The 19,814-nt window shown below is 29.2% G+C and overlaps 1 protein-coding gene across 1 annotated transcript; it reads right to left on the minus strand.

Moving 5' to 3' along the window:
* Nucleotides 1-2,135: 2,135 nt before the first annotated feature.
* Nucleotides 2,136-3,657, minus strand: LOC114402284 (CBL-interacting serine/threonine-protein kinase 4-like). Its single transcript, XM_028364798.1, has one exon. It carries the CDS (start codon nucleotides 3,595-3,597, stop codon nucleotides 2,287-2,289), a length of 1,311 nt encoding a protein of 436 aa, XP_028220599.1. The 5' UTR covers nucleotides 3,598-3,657; the 3' UTR covers nucleotides 2,136-2,286.
* Nucleotides 3,658-19,814: the final 16,157 nt, after the last annotated feature.

Below are 19,814 nucleotides of genomic sequence, written 5' to 3' on the forward strand. Positions count from 1 at the left end.
TAATCGATTCCAGTAGTAGTGGGGTACATGCATCTTTCTCAACAAGTCTCCACCCCACAAAAATTAAAGTGCAGTTCTTGAGGTAGTTGTTTTATGGCATCCAGAAGAGAGAGAGAGAGATCATGATGATAACTCCTTTCAAATATTTTATGATTATGAACAGTAATTTGATTAATAAATATTATATACATGCATGCCTAGCCGTTGAAAGTTGCAAGACCTGCCCTTTAGGACCTTGCCGCTTTGCAGGTCCCAATAACGCTCTTAGATTCAGCCGACTACATTTTTTTCAAATACATGTACATGTCTCTTTCCTCTAATTAAGAAAATTGGACGTTGCCCGTAAATGAACAAAATTTTCTTAATTAACCAGTTATTGAATAAACTCAGGTGTCTAATAAGTATCTATACAAAATCTATTTCCGTAACCAAAAATCATATGCATTCTCATGAAAAAATGATATATTTATAATAAGTCTTATATTTATAATAAGTCTTATATATATATATATATATATATATATATATATATATATATATATATATGTATGTATAAACTTAAATTCTAGAGTTTTAGAATCCACTCTCACTTTTCCTTCTCCAAAATTATCTGAAGTATTATTGCATGCATGATAGTTACTTGTTTACTTGCTAAAATATAACATTTTCTATATCAATTTATTTTAAAGTTAAAAGTTATTTTTTATTTTGATAATTTATTCTCTTTAAATCTAATAGTTATAATAAATAATTAATCTTAATTATTAAATTTTTTAAAAATTAATAATCAAATTAAAAAGTAATTCTTTTAAAGTTACGTTAATCTCTTCTATATATATATATATATATATATGTATATATTAAAAATGTCTAATTATTTATTTGATTTTTATAGTTTAATAACCTTTTTTTTAATCTTTATACCTGTATTTTTTAACTAGTTTTATTTTGTAACTTTATTTTTAAATTTGTGTATGTATAATAAGTAAAACGAATAATTTTTTTTACTGCAAACACGAATAAATTTTAAATATAAAGATTAAAATATAAAGATTGTGCACATGTACCTAAGTAAGCAATTAAACTTTCTAAGCAAATATCATTATTTTAATAAATTGTAAAAATGCATCAACCAATAGAATATTTATAGGTATGAAATGATTTCGTTGTGCATGCTACATAGCCGGAGGGAGTGGGGCTTATAGAGGCCATGCCCCCGAGATTAGTAATCTTTGTTAGTATTATGTATAAAATAATTTTATAATCTCTTTTTTTTATTTCTTTAAGTTTTCTCTAATATTTTTAATTAACATGTTCTATTTAAATGTTAAAACTCTTTTCCTTTTTTTATTTTCTTCTATTTGAGAATTATATTTAATTTTAATTTTTCATACACTATTCTAGTTTCTCTAAGATCACAAGATTTTTTTAATATTATTATTCTTTTTATTTTGTGCGAGTTTCTTTTATTATGTTTCTAATATTTTTCACCACTGCATTTTTTCTCTTACATGTTATTTTTATTAATTTAATTTAATCTTATAAATAATAATAAAATGAATAATAAAATATCTAAAATAATTCCAAACCTTTTATAAAATGATTAACTTATAAAAAACTAACTGAACAAATAAAAACATTGGTTTTATTTTGTAATATTTTATTAAATTTATAGTTTTATTTTTACTAATGATACATCTATACTTAATTAACTTATCTAAGTATTTATCACGTGTTATTCATTTAATTAATTATTTTCGTAGAATTTTTTATGTGTGATTCAAGTATTCATTTTTCAAATATTTGAAATAACATGTTTAATTTTGACTATAATAAAATTTTCTTTTTACTTAACATAAATAAAATTATCTACTTATCCGTCATTGGATACTTATCTACTTATCTCTCTTATATTCAACACAACTTATATATAATTTTTTACTCCTAAAAAATATTAACTATATATTAATCTTTTTTTATAAATGTCATGTAAAATTTTAAATATTTTTTGAAGTGATGATTTTTTTTTATATCGGCTCCCTTGGATAAAATTCCTACTCCGCCTATGCAAGGGATCTAATAAAATGACCATTAAACCAATCAATTAACAAGAACAAAAACTATAACCATTAATGTCATGTATACATAAAAACAAGTTTTATTTTTCAAAGCATGGTATATGAATTAACTCACCTATAACTAAGCTACAACAGAAATTAATCAAAGCAAGAGTAGGTAGTGTTATTTCACAAAAACAAGCATCATCAAGCTTGTTTGATTGATGAATCATGATTCTTGGTTGTGCCAAGAGAGCACGAGATCTTGCAAGGCATGTTTCCAATCCCCCCAATGAAGTTCCTCAAACTCCAAAGCACCCTCCAGCACCTTAACCGCCACTAAAAGAAGTTGATGAGGCACAATCTCAAGGAGCTCAAAAACCAAAGCCACTTTCCCTTTGAGCAACGCAATTGCACCGTTGCTCTTCCCAACCTCAACCTTAAACCCCAACAGCCCTCCCACTTCCTTCACCTTCTCCTCCACCACCTCAACTCTCGCACTCGAAGTGAACCTCTTCTCTCTTTTACTCCCCGAATCCCACTTCGTTTCGAACAACCTCGTTAAATCCAAACCCCAAGACATCGATATTATGTCAAACGCTGTCACACCCGAACTTTTACTCCCTTCGTAATTATAACTACTCTTCACGTAGCTGAACCCCAACGCGTTTTCTTCCGCCGTTTCCGGTTTTAGTGATTTTTTAAACCACGCATTCCCAAACAGGGCCTCCAGGCTAATTCGGGTTTCCGGGTTCGGGTCGAGTAATTTATGGATTACAAAACGGGCTGGTTTTGAAATCCACTCCGGGAACTTATAATCTCGCCGGGAAATTTTTTTACACATGGCGGGAATGTTGGTGTCTTCGAATGGGAGGTGTCCGGCGAGGAAGACGTAGAGGATGAGGCCGCAGGACCAAGCGTCGGCCTTGGACCCGTCGTAGCCGCCGCTCTGGCGGAGGATCTCCGGCGCGGTGTACGCCGGCGTGCCGCAGGCGGTGTGGAGGAGGCCGTTCTTGAGCTGCTCCGGCAGCGCGGAGAGCCCGAAGTCGGAGACCTTGAGGTTGCCGTCGCCGTCGAGGAGGAGATTCTGCGGCTTCAGGTCGCGGTGCGCCACGCCGTTGCGGTGGCAGAACCGGAGCGCCGAGACGAGCTGCTGGAAGTAGCGGCGCGCGGTGGACTCCGGAAGCTTTCCGCGGCGGGAGATTTTGGCGAAGAGCTCGCCGCCGGCGGCGAGCTCCACGACGAGGTGGATCTTGGTTTTGGTGGCGAGCACCTCGTGGATTTTGAGGATGTTAGGGTGGTGGTGGAGGCGGCGCATGGCGTCGATCTCGCGGATTATGCGTGGCTCCATGCCGGCGTCAACGGTTTTCGATTTGTCGATGATTTTCACGGCCACGGCGGCACCGTCGACGAGGGATCGCCCCTGGTAGACCTTGGCGAAGCTGCCACGGCCGAGGAAGCGCGTCAGCTGGTACTTTCCGAGGATGGTGGCAGTGCGCGATGGCGGTTGCGGAGGCTGTTGCTGCGATGGCGGTTCCATGGTTTAACGTCTAATAGCAAAAAGAGTGTTAAGTTATAAACCACGGTAAAGAGAGGATGTGCGCGGGTTTATATAGAGATGGTGTGGTGTTGGGACCTATCGCTGTCACCGAGAGAGAAGATGCACCGGTTGGCTTCCACTTTAAAATATCATTAAATTAATTGCAGAAATCAGAGGAGCCGAAATTTTGCTGAGAAAAAAATAAATACATTTTACACTTATAAATGAGAATCTAAAGTTGGAATCAGCATTTTAAGTGAACCAAGCAGTATTGCTGGTGCATTTAGTATTTTTCCATTTTTCCAATTTTATCCTTTAGTCTTACGAAAGAAAGAGTAAGAGTACTCTTTGAGAAGAAATCTTATTCTTATGGGAGAATTTCTTTTGTAAGAATTTTTTTCTTATTTTTTTTAAAAAATATTTATAATAAATTAATGACTCAAGCAAGAATTAAACCTATGATTTTCAGGTTATTAACACAATTCTTTAATTAATCGAGTTAATGAACCAATTATATTATAAAATAAATAATGTTATTATATATAATAATAAAATTTTATATGTATATTTAATGCGGATGTAAATTTAAATAATAAATTTTATGATAATTAATTTTATATAAATGATACAAATTATTTAATCCATATTCTTAAAAAAAAGTTCTTCCATAGGACTAAAAGACAAAATTGGAAAAATAGAAGAATGATGGATGCACCAACAATACTGTTAGATTGCACATGACAACACCCGCATTTTAATCATATGTTAATAGTTGGTCCTTGGCTTAGTCTATTTACCCAAGTGTTGATTAATTGTAGCCAATAAACAAGTAAAACACAAAGTGCCATAGTTGACTTGACTGCTTTGCACGTTTGAATCAAATGGAGGACGTGATTGAGTTGCATAGAAGCTGTTAAGCAAAACATAGTAAGTAATTAACTTCAAGTTTCTCATAACTTATCTGAAGATCAATAAAAGAAGGGAGAAAGGAGTGTTGGAGTACGGTACATACATATGAATGTCAAAAGTTAAGTATATTTAATTTATCTAATAAACTATTTATCTAAATAACTTGTCCAGATTGGGTTGGAAAGATTAATTAAGGACAATGAGGTGCACTTTTTATGGTATTTGATAAAAAAAATAAAATAATTTTTTATTATTTAATCAAGACTATAAAAACTAAGAGAATAATAAAAATAATATTTAATTAAATTTTTTATAATTTATGAAAATTATTTTAATATTAAAATATATACATATTTTGATGAATTATCTCGTGGGATTTTAATTTCATATGAAGTTTTAGTAGAGTCTATAAATATAGCTTTTATCTAATAATCTCACCTGTATTCTTGAAACTTTTCTAGACCTTTTTTCTTTGTTAGATTTCATTTTTGTCTTTTTGTATATAATATTTTCTTTCTTCGTTCAATATGCTTTACACACTAGTACAATATTTGATCATCTCTTTTTTCTAATTTCACACACTCTCTTCTCGTTTAATAGATAATCTTTGGCTATATTTGCTAATATATTTTATTTATTATTTTTTAGTTGAAAAGTTTATTTGATTGTTGGATAAATAAGTTTTTTTAATAGTTTCTAATATTTTTTTAAAACATTTTAATTTCTTATACTTTCTTTCATTATTATCCTCAATATATTTATTCAATTTTTTTTTAAATAAATCATAATTTTATTATTTTTATAATTTTGTACTTTTCAATTAATTTTATTCTAACATAACCTTCAACTTCAATATTACTTGCTAATAAGAGCCATAATTTTGAACAAATTGTTCAAACCCGAAAGAAAACATGTTAACATATGAAGCTTAAATATGTAGAAAAAATGTTACTTAGGACTAATAAAAGTGACTTCATGATTATCGTCAAGCGAAATTAGTAGTTTCAACTTCAAACCAACATATACGTTCGCAAAAATTTAATTGGAATTTGTCAAACGAAATCGTTTTCTTTTAACATCTTAAAAGAGCTTTAATAAAGGTGAGATAGTGATAGAGAGAGATCATTCTTATAAAAAAATTAAACACGAACTTAAATTGGAGTACTTCTTTTGTTGAGCTGAAATATTTTATATATAAAATGATCACTTTTAAATAAATAAAAAATAAATATAAATCACTGTGCTGGAAAAGAGGGAATAAGAAGCATTCAAAAAGCAAAGCCACTAACACAAATTAGTAAACATTAAAAAGATATACAAAGACTAATTAGTCTATATAATATAAGTACCGACAATGTAAACAGTAAACAAAAATATCATGTAATGTGCGATCTTTTTCAAGAAAGAATTATTAAGGCAAGGCAAAGCTATTGGGTACAATCTGGAAATAAAATATGCAAAGGCATATATAGTTGTTAACCGGAATTCATTAATATATTTTCTTACTTCTCTTTCTCTCAACGCATCAGCCAATCAAGCCTGCTTGCTGTAAATTTAACAACATTGAAGACCACCTAGCCAATTTTGGCTTCACTTTAATTTCCCAAAAAAATCACGGATTCCAAATAACGAACGGTGTGTGAGCCTTCTCCGACGCTTTTTTTTTTCATAGGAATCTTTTTTCATATTTTTTTCTATTAGTATAATTTTTTTCTAATCATAGTATTGGATTAGATGAACATGATACATCTAATTATTATTAGAAGTCCTTATTTTATTTATGATCATAAATATTTTCAGTGAAAAATCAATTCAAATAATTCAAAAATTCATAATTTGGTAAAACTATTTCTTTAAAATAATTATATATACCTAAAGTTTAAATTTCATTCTTTTATAATATGAATATCTAAATCACTCATTATTCAATATAAATATGCTTTGAGCTCATTTTGAAATGTATGGAGTATATATAAAATAAATCTAAATATAATGTTTTTTTTAATTTTCTCCAAAAACTAATTAGAAAAGTATTTTTTATTTCACCAAAAAAGTAAGTAATTGTTTTTACTATAAAATTACCTAAATCAAATAAAGATGTTGGACTTTATTGGTAATTGAATTTGATGAGAATCTTTTCAGCCTAGCATGATATTCCAAACTCCAGAGTACAGACTCCAAGGATGTGTCAGTGGGATAGGGTTAGGGGAGGTTTATTTGAATTCCACGATAGAATAACGACAAAGTACTAAGGCGGCTGCTTTATTTTATTTTTTGTATTTACAAGAAAAATCATGTGCTTATATGAAGGAATTCTGATCAAATATTTTTGTATTTACAAGAAAAATCATGTGCATTCCTTGGACTTGTGGCACAAACGATTGGGACATCCTTCCTTGAAGATCATCAAGTTGATTCCTGAGGTTATAAAACACAAAGATAGCAATGTAGTAAATAAAACATGTGAAATCTGTTTTAATTAGAGCCAAACATACTAGAAAAAAATTTCCTTTGAGTGAACATAAAGCCAGTAGTGCATTTGAATTAATTCATTGTGATTTATGGGGATCATATAGAATTCTTTCTACTTGTGGTGCTTTTTATTTATTGACAATAGTAGATGATTATTCAGGTGATGTATGAGTATACTTATTAGCTGATAAATGAGAATAATCGACAATGTTTCACAATTTTTTTGCTCTGCTTGAGAGGTAGTTTCACATGCATGGAAAGATATTTTCTTGATTATGGAATAATTTTTCAGACATCTTGTACCGGAACACCCCAATAAAATGAGAGAGTGGAATGAAAACATAGACATATTTTGAATGTGGCTCGAGAACTGCAATTTCAAGGTAATCTTCCTATTAAGTTCTGGGGGGAATGTATTTTAACTACAACATATTTGATCAATCGAACTCTTTCAACTGTTTTGAATGGGAAAACTCCATATGAGATACTATATGGGTAACAACCTGCATATGAACATTTGAGAATATTTAGCTCTTTATGTTACGCCCATAATCAAAGAAGGAATGGTGATAAATTTGCAAGTAGAAGTAAGAAGTGTGTGTTTATTGGCTATCCATATGGCAAGAAATGGTGGAAGTTGTTTGACTTAGAAACAAAAGAGATTTTTGTCTTTCAAGATGTTGAATTCGTTGAGACCAAGTATCCTTTTTCTATTGATGTTACTACCAAATAAGATGTTCCTCCTAAAATTAGAGCTGTGAATAAATTGTTGGTGATGTGACCGATGGTGTAAAAGAAACAAATCACACAGGAGGTACTGAAGAAAGTGATGATATGACAATGGATGATAGAGGGGGTGAGCCAAATGCGGGGTTCGATGAACAAGGTGTTACTCTCCCAAATATGGACACACAAGATACAGTGTTTCCATCTATATATCCAACCGAGCCATTATTGGGTAGAGGACATAGAATCAAACAACCTTCTACTCGATTGTAAGATTATGTGACAAATACCACCAAAAGATTAAACTCATCCAACTATTCACCCTCTCCAAAGGTAGACTCAGGTGCACCCTATTCCATAACTGATTATGTGAATTATGACCATTTTTCTCTTGCACATCATGCTTTTCTTGCATCCATTTCACAAGAAAAGGAGCCTATCACTTATACTGACGTAGTGAAAGACAGTCGGTGGAGAGATGCAATGAAAAGTGAGATACATGCCCTTGAGACCAATGGAACTTGGACAGTCACACAATTTCCTCTAAGAAAGAAAGCACTTGGCTGCAAGTGGGTGTACAAAATAAAGCATAAAGTTGATGGAAGTGTAGAAGGGTTCAAAGCATGGTTAGTAATTCTTGGCAATCATCAAAATGAGGGGATCGATTACACATAGACTTTTGCACCAGTTGTAAAAATGGTAACAGTACGCATAGTGTTAGCCGCAACAGCCACACAAGCTTGAGAATTACATCAGATTGATGTGCATAATGCATTTTTACACGGGGACCTTGAGGAGGTTGTGTACATGAAGCCGCCTCCTGGTTTTCTTCCTTACCAATATGGCATGGTGTGTAAACTCAACAAGTCCTTATATGGACTCAAACAGGTGCCTCGTTGTTGGTTTGCCAAGTTGTCCGCTGCACTAAAACACTATGGATTTTGGCAATCTTTGTTTGATTATTCTCTTTTCGTCTTGCAAAGACTGGGGGTACATATTGTAGTGTTAGTGTATGTTGATGACCTAATCATTTTGGGAGATAATCATGAAACTATCACCAAATTTAAAGCCTATTTACACAATTGTTTTCACATGAAAGACTTGGGGATCCTCAAATATTTCGTGGGTGTTGAAGTGGCACGATCTTTCATGGGTATCTTTCTTTGTCAACGTAAATATGCTTTGGACATTATAGCTGAAGCTGGACTTTGGGGAGCTAAAATATCAAATGTGTCAATTGAATAGAATCATCGTTTGGCACTTGCAATAGACTTGCCTTTTTCGCATCATGATCAATATAGGCGGTTAGTAAGTCGTCTCATTTACCTCTGTTTTACCAGACCCGAGTTTTCATACTGTGTGCATGTGCTGTCTCAATTTATGTAAGCGCCTAAAGAGGCCCATTGGGAGGCCGCTCTCCGTGTTATTTGATAAATGAAAGGAAATGCAGGACAGGGTGTTTTATTGCGTAAGGATTGTGACTTGCAACTATTTGGTTGATGTGACTCTGATTGGGCTAGATGTCCTTTAATTTGTAGGTCCCTTACCAGATGGTTTGTTCTACTTGGATCTTCTCCAATTTCATGAAAAATTAAGAAACAACAAATAGTATCTCGCTCCTCTGATGAGGTTGAGTATTGATTCATGGCAGCTGTAACAGGAGAATTGAAATGGTTAAAAGGTTTTCTCCATAGTCACAATATCTCTCATTCTCAGCCTATGCAACTTCATTGTGACAATCAAGCAGCGCTTCATATTGTCAAGAATCCAATTTTTCATGAGCGCACCAAGCACATCGAAGTGGATTGCCACTTCATTAGCGACGAGTATCTCACTGGCAATATTGCACCTACTTATGTTCCTACACATGCACAATTAGTTGATATTTTTACTAAGACTCTTGGTCTCACTCAGTTCACCTCTCTGTTGTGCAAGTTGAGGATATGTAATTTATGCTCCAACTTGAAGGGATAATGATATCATGATGAGATAACAGAAGATAACAAAATCTGTGTGAAATTATGTGCAATTATTATATCATCCCATATTATTAGTCTCTGATCATGTAAATTAATTTGTTTTTAGTCTAGACGTAATCTTAGGAATTTTATTTGAAGAATTAATCTATATAACTCAATCTTAAGAGATTTTGCTGTAACTCTTTTGTATATATTTATGCCTTAGAATCTATTACATTCCAACCATATATGGCCATGGTGGTGTTTAGATTGTTTGAATTAGGTTCTTCTACTCTTTTTTTAATAGTTTTGATAAATTTTCTCATAAATGCTTATAAAAAAGAAAAAATAATAAAATAAAATAAGAAATTAAACTTTTTACATAAGTTAATTAAAATTAATATATATATCTATTTGGTTATAAACGTAATCACGCTCTATTTTTTCATGAATTTTATAAAAGTATAGCTAACTCGGAACAATATTCATGCAAGACATGCATAAATCACAAATGTCTTTAGTGAACAAATATCAGATGTTTTTCACTTTCTTTTAAAGGTTAGGCAAAATGCCAGATTTCTTCGCAAAAAATAATAAAAATAGAGTTGAGATTGTTTGCCATTTTGTGAATAAGCATGTGTCTCCGGATGAATTATTAGCCTTTGTGACTGTAGCAGGAGCATCATATTTTGATAATAAACGACCCATTTCGTTGCATGCATGTCTTTATCTTATACACAGTGGTACTAAAACAATGGTCTATTTCTAAATTACTCCACTGGTATCTTGGTCTGTTTGGCTCCTCGTCCATTTTGTTCTCTTCCCAAACTATCATTTATTGGCTTCATATATATAAATGGCTCCCAATCAACCACTAACGAGAAGACTTATCTTGACAATGAACTTATTTATTTAATTATTCAATTCAACACATCATTGTCTATCTTTCGTATAAAATAAGTTTCAATTTCTTTGTTTGGTACGTTGTTTAAAACTAGCTTGATAAAGTATATAAGAATTATAAGATGCACACAGTTTGTAATTGATAAATTGTCAGGAAGGAGCCGGAAAACATTATTAGTACTTGATGATTAAGACATTCCCCCTCTTTCCCACCGTTATTTATCGGATTAATTAATAGGGGATATATTATATTATGTGTTGTTTATTTAAAAATAATTAATGCTACTTGCATATACTTGTTTATTTACTTTATTATTTTTTATAAATTATACGTTACAAAGTGATCGTAAATGTCTAAAGGTCTAACTGGAATGAAGTATACAAATGATAGTTCTTATTGTGTGGAGGTCGATTTTTGGGATAAAAAAATGTTTGTATATATAATTCTCCGCTTATACTTTAATAAGGTTGATAATGTATATGGGAAAGGTCGAAAGGATATACTGTGGGTATGTTGACTATAGTGAAGCAAACATAATTAAATTGTTGATGTAACGGTAAGATATTTTTCTATAGAAATATATGCAAAGAAAAATTAACTCACTAGGTCAATTTATAAATAGGAGTTAAAATAGTTTACACAAAAATGTTAGGTCAATTTAGAGGTAGGAGTTAAAATTAAATAATTTACACAAAATGTTATGTTTTAACTTTGTTACTGCTATTGTAAATTAAAAAAATATACACAGAAAAATGCCAGCAAACTTAATTACTAGTTTGGGAGACCAAGATACGCATGATATAACCTTTTATATATATATATATATATATATATATATATATATATATATATCATAAGATCTCTCAATATATTAGATAATAAATATGATGGAGTTTAATGATTATACTCTCATAATCTAAAATAATTTTACACAAATAAATTATTATTGGTATAATTTATAAAAAATAACAAATTTATTATATATAATAAATTGTAATTAGATAATAATATAAAATTAATTTTATACTGTATAATATTTTTTAATATATATATATATATATATTAATTTATATGTAATATTCACAATTTTGTTCAAGTTTTCTATATTATTTTAAGATAATTTACTATTATTTGACATTTTTATTTTAAAAATATCAATTTATTAATTATTGTCAAATTTTATATGTTATTTTTTTAAAATTACAATTTTGGTCTCCTATAATTTTAAAACCTTGATTTTGGTCTTCTTATTTTTTAGAATTAAATATCAAATATTTATTTTAATTTATAAATTTTTATAATTCAAAAAAATTAATAATTATTGACTAATAATACATACAAAATAATATTTATAAAATTAATTAAACAAAGCAAGTATTTTAGTGGATTATTATTTTTTTAAAGATAAAAGGGCATGAGTTAAATTTCTTGTAAGATCTCTAATGATTAACCGATGGAAATACCAAAAATAATTATCCTGAAAAATTAAAGGATTAAATGTCTTAATTTATAAATAAAGAGAAAAAATCACAAATTTAAAATTATAAGTGACTAAAATTATAATTTAGTATTATGCCATTCATTTATACTCTCGAAATAGTTATCTCTTAATCTTTTTTTCTATTGTGTTTTTTCAAATTTAATTGTTTATACTCTCGAGTTGTTTTTTATTTTTATTTTTTCCAGTAAAATTAATTGTTTCTCTCTAAATCATTTTGGTTCCATTCTTATATATTAAAGTAGAGTACACGTTATCTTCAATGTAAAGCTTGTTCGCCCTTAAAAAAAAAAAAAAAAGAGGCAAGTTAATGATTAACATTAAGTGTTTCAAAGACACGGGTCGTATAATCAATCAATAATTTTCTATGAAAAGGTACACTGACAAGATTAAATGTTACACGTTGTAAATATTTTCTAATTTTAATTATTTAAGGGTTTTTAAGACATCTCGTCCTTCTCAAAAAAGACACCTTGTCAAACCAGTAAAAAAAAATCTTGTTAATTACTATAAAAATTTCATTTTAAAATCATTTTATTTTAAATCCTTTTTAAATTAATTGTGAAGATCCTGGTAATTAGTTTTAATTTTAAAAAACAATTAAAATTTATACTTTTCAATTTTTCCCTTGTGTGACATTATATTTTGAACATAGTATGTATTAGTGTGAATAAGAGAATGTATGTTAATTTTATTAATCATTAATCTTTATTAAAATATATGATTAACCTTGAATTTTTTCTTTTCAATCACAATTTTTTATTCAAAAGACTTAAATTCGATATCTAGCTTAAAAGGATTCGAATCTAATTTCTATACTAATGATTTGTATGTGGTGTTATATAATATTATATGATACTTATTTTTTATAGTTTGTAAATTTATAAATATTCTCTTATATTCATGGATATCTTTTTTTTCTTTTCTGAAAGTAAGATAGACATCATGAGACTAACTCTATGCATAGAGATTACCAAGATAAGTTTTGTTTATTGGAACAAAATCTTTTTTATATGCATATGATTAAATAATCAAATTCTTGTGACATGTTTAAATAACTCACTCATCTATCAATTATGTTGAACCTTGTTAGTTCATGGATATCCTTATAAAATAGTTGTCAATGTATCAATGATAATAGATATGAGAAAATTATTATCCACTCAAACACTTCTTTATTGATGTTGAGTTATAAGATTGACTTGATGATTGAAAAGAATAAATGATAAATTTCTATTTATTTCGTTATAAAAAATTAACAAACTAATAATTAATATTGAGCTATAAAAAAAATCCTCATTAGTGTCTCCAATTTATTGATCATATTAGTTCTTGAAAAAATAAAGACTTAAAAGTACATTTTATTGTCCAAATATTATTATTATTTAATTTTGTATAACATTTAAATTAAAACTAAAGTAAAAAAAAAAAAAAAGTTTGAAGAAAGCTTAACTAAAATATTGTCTAGTTCAGAGAACCTAGCACGAAAGTTACAAAAAGATATACAAGTACTCCATTCCTGCTACCCAATGCAACAGACAATGATATGTACATAGAACTATTAGCATATATAGTTGATCCGGGCGGTGGGGGAAGGTTTGTCAACGGCACCGGCAGAACAACGGAGAAGACGATCTCCAATTATTTTAAGCATTGATTGTATCTAATGTACCGTATTTTTATTTCCTGGTTCAAATTAATCTGAATGAGAAAAAGACATGCAAGCATGTTCTATTATCTCCACACTCAAATTTCCACTATGTGTTTCAGTTGAGGCTACTCTACCAAAACATCCATTTCATTTACTTCACTAATGAAGTTTTCTTTTTAAATATATCTTTCTGCATGCTCTACCACTCTCGTCCTATTTGCCCTAAAATTAATAATAATGATCCGCTTATTTCACCAGATACTAAAAGATATATCTACCTAATGTTTCACTTTTTTATTTTTACAATTTTTAGTCGTTTAATATTACTAAATGGATTGGGAGAGTTTATTGTGATATATAAAATAATAACATCTTTAAATTAATAAGCTTAAAATTAAAGTTGGGTTCCTTCTAATAAGATGGGAAAGAAACATAGAAAAATAATGTTATACATTATTTGAAACCTGCAAAAATTAAGAATTGCTAAATATTGCATGCATGTAGATTTACGAAAAAATTATATAATCCTAATAAAATCTATAAATAATGAATTTGATGATAAACAACATGTGTAAACTAATTTTATGATTCTTTTCATGCATGAATTATATATATATATATATATATATATATATATATTTTTTTTTTTTTTTTTTTACATGGTGAATTGTTTCCTTCCATATCGAAAGGGATGATTTTTCAAGCAATGATCACGTCAACAAGGCGAAAATATCTTGATTTAAGAAAGTGATTTCTTTTTGCTATGCTGGATTAAAAAAAGAACGTAAATGTGAAGGGTGATGTCGCTTTGATGGTTGGAATTATTTGACGTTCTCGTAAAGTTCGACCACTAAGATGTTATTTGATGGCAATGTCCACTAGAATGAGAGTAATAGATATTATGTCACCGTCACCTCTCATGTCACTTCTCACTGCTCACACTAATACAATTATTTAGCTTAACTATGGACATTGGAGGATAAGACGAGCAATAAATTACAGAAGGAACATTTGAGAAATCAAGTGGTACCTTTCTATTCTTTTCTAGTCTTTTAAGGTTTTGCATAAAAATTAAAAATATAATATTTTTCTTCATAAAACAGGTATGATGTTTTTTTTATTCTTCCATTTTTACTCAACAATAAATACATATTAGCTAGTATTTTTTTATTTTTACTTTCATAATAAATATGTAAATTAGTTAAAAATTTGGTGGAAAATAAGAATCTAAGTAACAAAAAAATAATTAATATTATCTTAAACAAAATTTATCCAAAAAAATAGATACTTAAAAGGAATGAAAGAAATATATACTTTGATTAGTGCTAACATAAAGTGGATTATAAAATTCCTTCAAGTGATATCCTTGTTTTTTTGTTGTTGTTGAAACATTTGTACCCATTTATCATTTTTTTTCTTTTTTATGAAAGATACATCTAACTTTTATCGCCAAAATAAGATTTTTGGTTGTTGATGAGTTTGATGCCAACCTATTTGGAATTATTCTCCTCAATTTGTCGTAGCATAACTTTAAATTTTGATTAAAAAAATTGACCCAACGAAATTAAAAGAGCAGCGAAATAGAATAAAAACAACAAATTTCTACACCTATAAAAATCAAACAAATACTTTAGAGCTTGGTGTATGATATATTATTGGGCAGAAACTGGTTGGGCTAGTGAAGCGTAAATAAACTTTTTAAAATAAAATGGACCATGGAAGCTGGTGTTTGGATTTGTCGTGTTGCCGTACGATTGGCACTGGGCTATCTTATATGTTGGGTTTACTATGAACTATCATTTGGGAACTACTATTAATTCCTACAAAATTACTCTCGGCCCCTATCAGTCAAGAGAAAAGATCAAAATACCCTTTACAATATTTGATACTTCCCTTTCTCACCCCACCATTCTTTTCTCTTCCCCTTTCTTCGATCATTTCTATTACCCTTTCCTATGCTCCTCTCTTCACTCACGCAGGTCTCCGTTAGTGAAGGTATTTTTTTTCATGTTTGTAAACATAATAGAATCCTGATTTCATTGTGCATTTTACACAATAGAATCATGATTCCATTTTTTCGGATTTTTAGTAACATAATGAAATTAAGATTATAATGTGTTAAATTTTTTATTACACAACAGAATTATGATTTCGTTGTGTTATAAATTTGTCCCTTACGTAACACAGCGAAATCATGATTCTACTGTATTAGTGGGGATGCGAAAAAATACAATGGAATCACGATTTTATTGTATATTGCACAACGAAATCTCAATTTAGTTATATAACGTTTTTCACACTCTCTTAATACAGCGAAATCATGTTTCCATTATGCATTGTGAGAAAAGGTAAATTTGAAATTTTTGAATGGTGGTAAGAGATAAGAGCAATCTTGATGTGGCCAATAGCAATTTTTTTAAAGAAATGTTGGTAACTCACTAAAAAATGTTTTTTACATAAACCTCGAAAAAAACAGTTAATAATATATATTTGCTGGTACTTTTAAAATTTTTTTTGTTATTATATAAAATTTCACATCAGTCTTTTTAAGAAAAGGATACAACTAAATTATTGACTTAATTGCATATTTACCACCTAATTATGATTATTTCATAAATTTTATCATCAATTTCCCCCCACATTTTTTATATATTATTTTTCAAATTTTGCATATTTTACCAATTCATTAAATTCGTAACGATGTGTTAACGTGTCCTTAAAAGTGAGGTCATTTTGTCACCATTTTTTGTGGAACCAAGTTGTTTTATTAAATTATTTAATCATTTTTAAAAACCATAACTCTTAGAAATTATGATTTCTGAGCATAAAAAAACTTTTTTTTGAGCCAAATTCCACCTAGGTGCTATTAGTGACGGTAATCTTACTCTCACCATACATGTTCATGTGCACTTAATTTAAATATTCCGATTTTAACTATTAATAGTTTTTTTTAAAACAAATCTTTTACTATAAATATTATTTAATAATTAACGAAAATGTATTAAAACTGCAGCGTGTCACTATTTTTGTATAAGTTGATAAAGGAAAAACATATATTTACATGAACATAAGTACGTTTTATAAGTCACTTTTTTGCTTTTCTTATTTTCTATTTAAATAATATATATATATATATATATATATATATATATTAATTCATATATATATCAATGCTACATCAGACTTGTTTTATATTTCTATTAGTTATTGAATAAATTTTAGGTGAAAGATTTTCTCTTAAAAAATGATAAATTAAGAAAATTAAATGAAAGACATTAAAAGAAGGACAATCAAAATCACATATAAACTAAAGTATAAGAAATGAAAGTAGAATTAAGTAAAAATAGGTTAGACTAAAATACAGTTTATAATGTCTAAATAATACATATTTCATGAACTGTATTTAATATAATCTTCCTAACACACTTTTTTGTATTGATTAAAATTTATTTAAAAAAATATAAAATCAGAAGATAAAAACATCAAAATGATGTGAAACCTACTAAAATTTGATATTTTTAATAAATTTTAATTAATGAGAGAAAATATATTTAAAAGAGTGTGTTAGAAAATATATTTGTAGTATTTTTCTAAGTCTTTTTATTAAAGCATGACTAAACTTTTTTAAATGTCTTTCGTAACCCAAAAGTTTAATTAAAAACTTAATATGCATTAAAACTTTTTAAATAGATAAATTTTATTTTGGGAGCTTAAAGCTTTAAATAAATAGATGGATAAATATATAATTTCAAAGTATTATATTACCATTTAAACATAATAATGATCTCATTATTATGAAAAGCTTATGTAATAATAATATTATTTATATTTATATTTAATTGGGTAAATTAGTATGTTTTTGTTTTTAAACGTTTTATAAATTTCCCTTTTATTTTCCTAAGCAATTTTTTTCAGCATTTTGTCGAAAGATTAAAAATATAATTTATAAAAAAATTACACATAATTATGCTCTGAAACTTTTTTATGATCTCACAAGCGGTTGTCAATATAATTTTTACATTATTAATTAGTTTTGTTGCTCGATAGTAATGGATTAAAACTATTAATAGAGGAAAATGGTAAGAATCGAAGATACTAAAAAAAATTTAGAGAGTAAAAGTAAAATTAAAAAAAAAATAAAAAATACAATTAACCCAATTTACTTATGTGGATTACCTCGTTAAGTTTAAATTTGATGTTTAAAACCAAATACACTTTTAAAAAAACATTAAATTATTTTTACATAATTTTGATCGATCGTGTAAACTTAATACTACTATCAGCGTAACCATAGACTCCCGACGAGTAAGTTATTCTATTTCTACCAATAAATACAATTAAGCTCAAGGCATCTGTTTAATATATATATATATATATATATATATATATATATATATATATATAATTTATTTTTATTTGTAGAGAATTTTTTTTATTATAGTAGCAATAAATGAACAAGATAAGATTAAAAGAAAAAGCTTTCTTTCAATTAATCAATTTCGATATGAGTGACAAAAAGTACTGAATAATAATGTTGAACTTATTTTCCCTATATTTGAAACAATTTATTAAAAAAGAAGAGAAACGCTTATATAACTTCACTTGATTGAAATTCTTTTGATTGGCAGGTGCATTTTTAAACTTAAAATGTTGTAAACTTTCTATTAGACTTTTTTTTTTTCAAAGGAAGGAAAAAAAAAGATTATAATCCAGGGACGGGCTGAAGCACAAGATCATCTAATAACAACTCTTGTAAATTATTTGGAGGAAACTTCAACTCCATAAACCAAGATCCCGAATTAGGTCCTATCTTGGCGAGAAATTCTGCACATCGATTCTCCCGTAAGGAGTGGTAAAATTCAGACTCCAGTCCTCCTTCACAAAGTTCTTGATATTCTCAATTGTTGTTGCATACTGATGACAAGATTACACTTCATTCTTGATGAGGTTCACATCAGGTAACGAGTCTGAAACACAAATTTATAAAATTCATACTTAATTCATATTTTTTAAATATATTTTTGTTCCGGTCATAGGTCACTTTAACTGGAGAACAAGACTAAAGATGATCTATAACCAAAACATTCAAAAGTATGTTGTGCCTGCTAGGGTTCCTAAAGGTATATTAATACTCAACTTAAATTGGTGAATAATTCCTTATTATTTGGAGTTACTTCTATGTATTGTAGGAGAGATGAGAACTAACCCTATATCATAGGAGGAACGTCCATTTGTAGCATTGTTGGTTGACACTTGACACTTTAGTTTTTACATGTTGAAAAATGCATATCATTTATAGGGGCATTTAGTTATAGACTACACTATTTGTTGCTTCAAAAAATCATGGTAAGTTCAACCCACTACCAATTCAAACATACAATTAGTCTAAAGAGATCAATTTTAAAGATTTCGATCTAGAGATATTCATCTTAAAAAAGTCAGCCCAAAACCTAAAAGAAAGTATGATTTTAAAATATATAAAATGTTTCCGTCAATGATTGCTTCGACCTTAATAAAAAGGATTGGATGCATCAAGAAGGAAAGCAAGACCATGAGGAAGAAATGAAGAAGGGCTTCACTCACTTTCACCGAAAAAACAAACATGTGATGCTTGGAAAATGTCAATAACCGATTTAGCTACACAAGCATATTAAATTGTTATAAATTGCTCCTAAGAGCTTTAATTAAAAATCGACCAAACCAGAATGCAGTTAGATTACCACTAGCACTAGACATAGATAAAGATAGTAGGTTGTTTCGTGTGAGGCATATTTTCCCGTCTACCATTGCTAACTCCCAATGGAAGCACCGAATAATCTTATGCCCAAAATTGCCTATTTACTTGTGCAAATTTTAAATGTTTGCCAGCGGGTAGAAAGGAAAGTGTGGTTCACATGGCGCAACATGACAATTGGGACTTGTTTGGTGGGAAGTTTGAGCATTTAAGAGAGTAAATAGTTATGTTGGATGAAGCTGTCCTAAAACCGCAAAGTGCCATTAACTTACAAACACAACACAAATCAAAATCAATAGCCCCCGCGCGCGTAAGCGGTGACTCTCAAAGAGTCAACTCGTTCAGACGGTGTGTGGGACCTACCT

This window comes from Glycine soja, chromosome 20, assembly GCF_004193775.1.
Source record: "Glycine soja cultivar W05 chromosome 20, ASM419377v2, whole genome shotgun sequence".
NCBI classification, from domain to species: Eukaryota; Viridiplantae; Streptophyta; class Magnoliopsida; order Fabales; family Fabaceae; genus Glycine; species Glycine soja.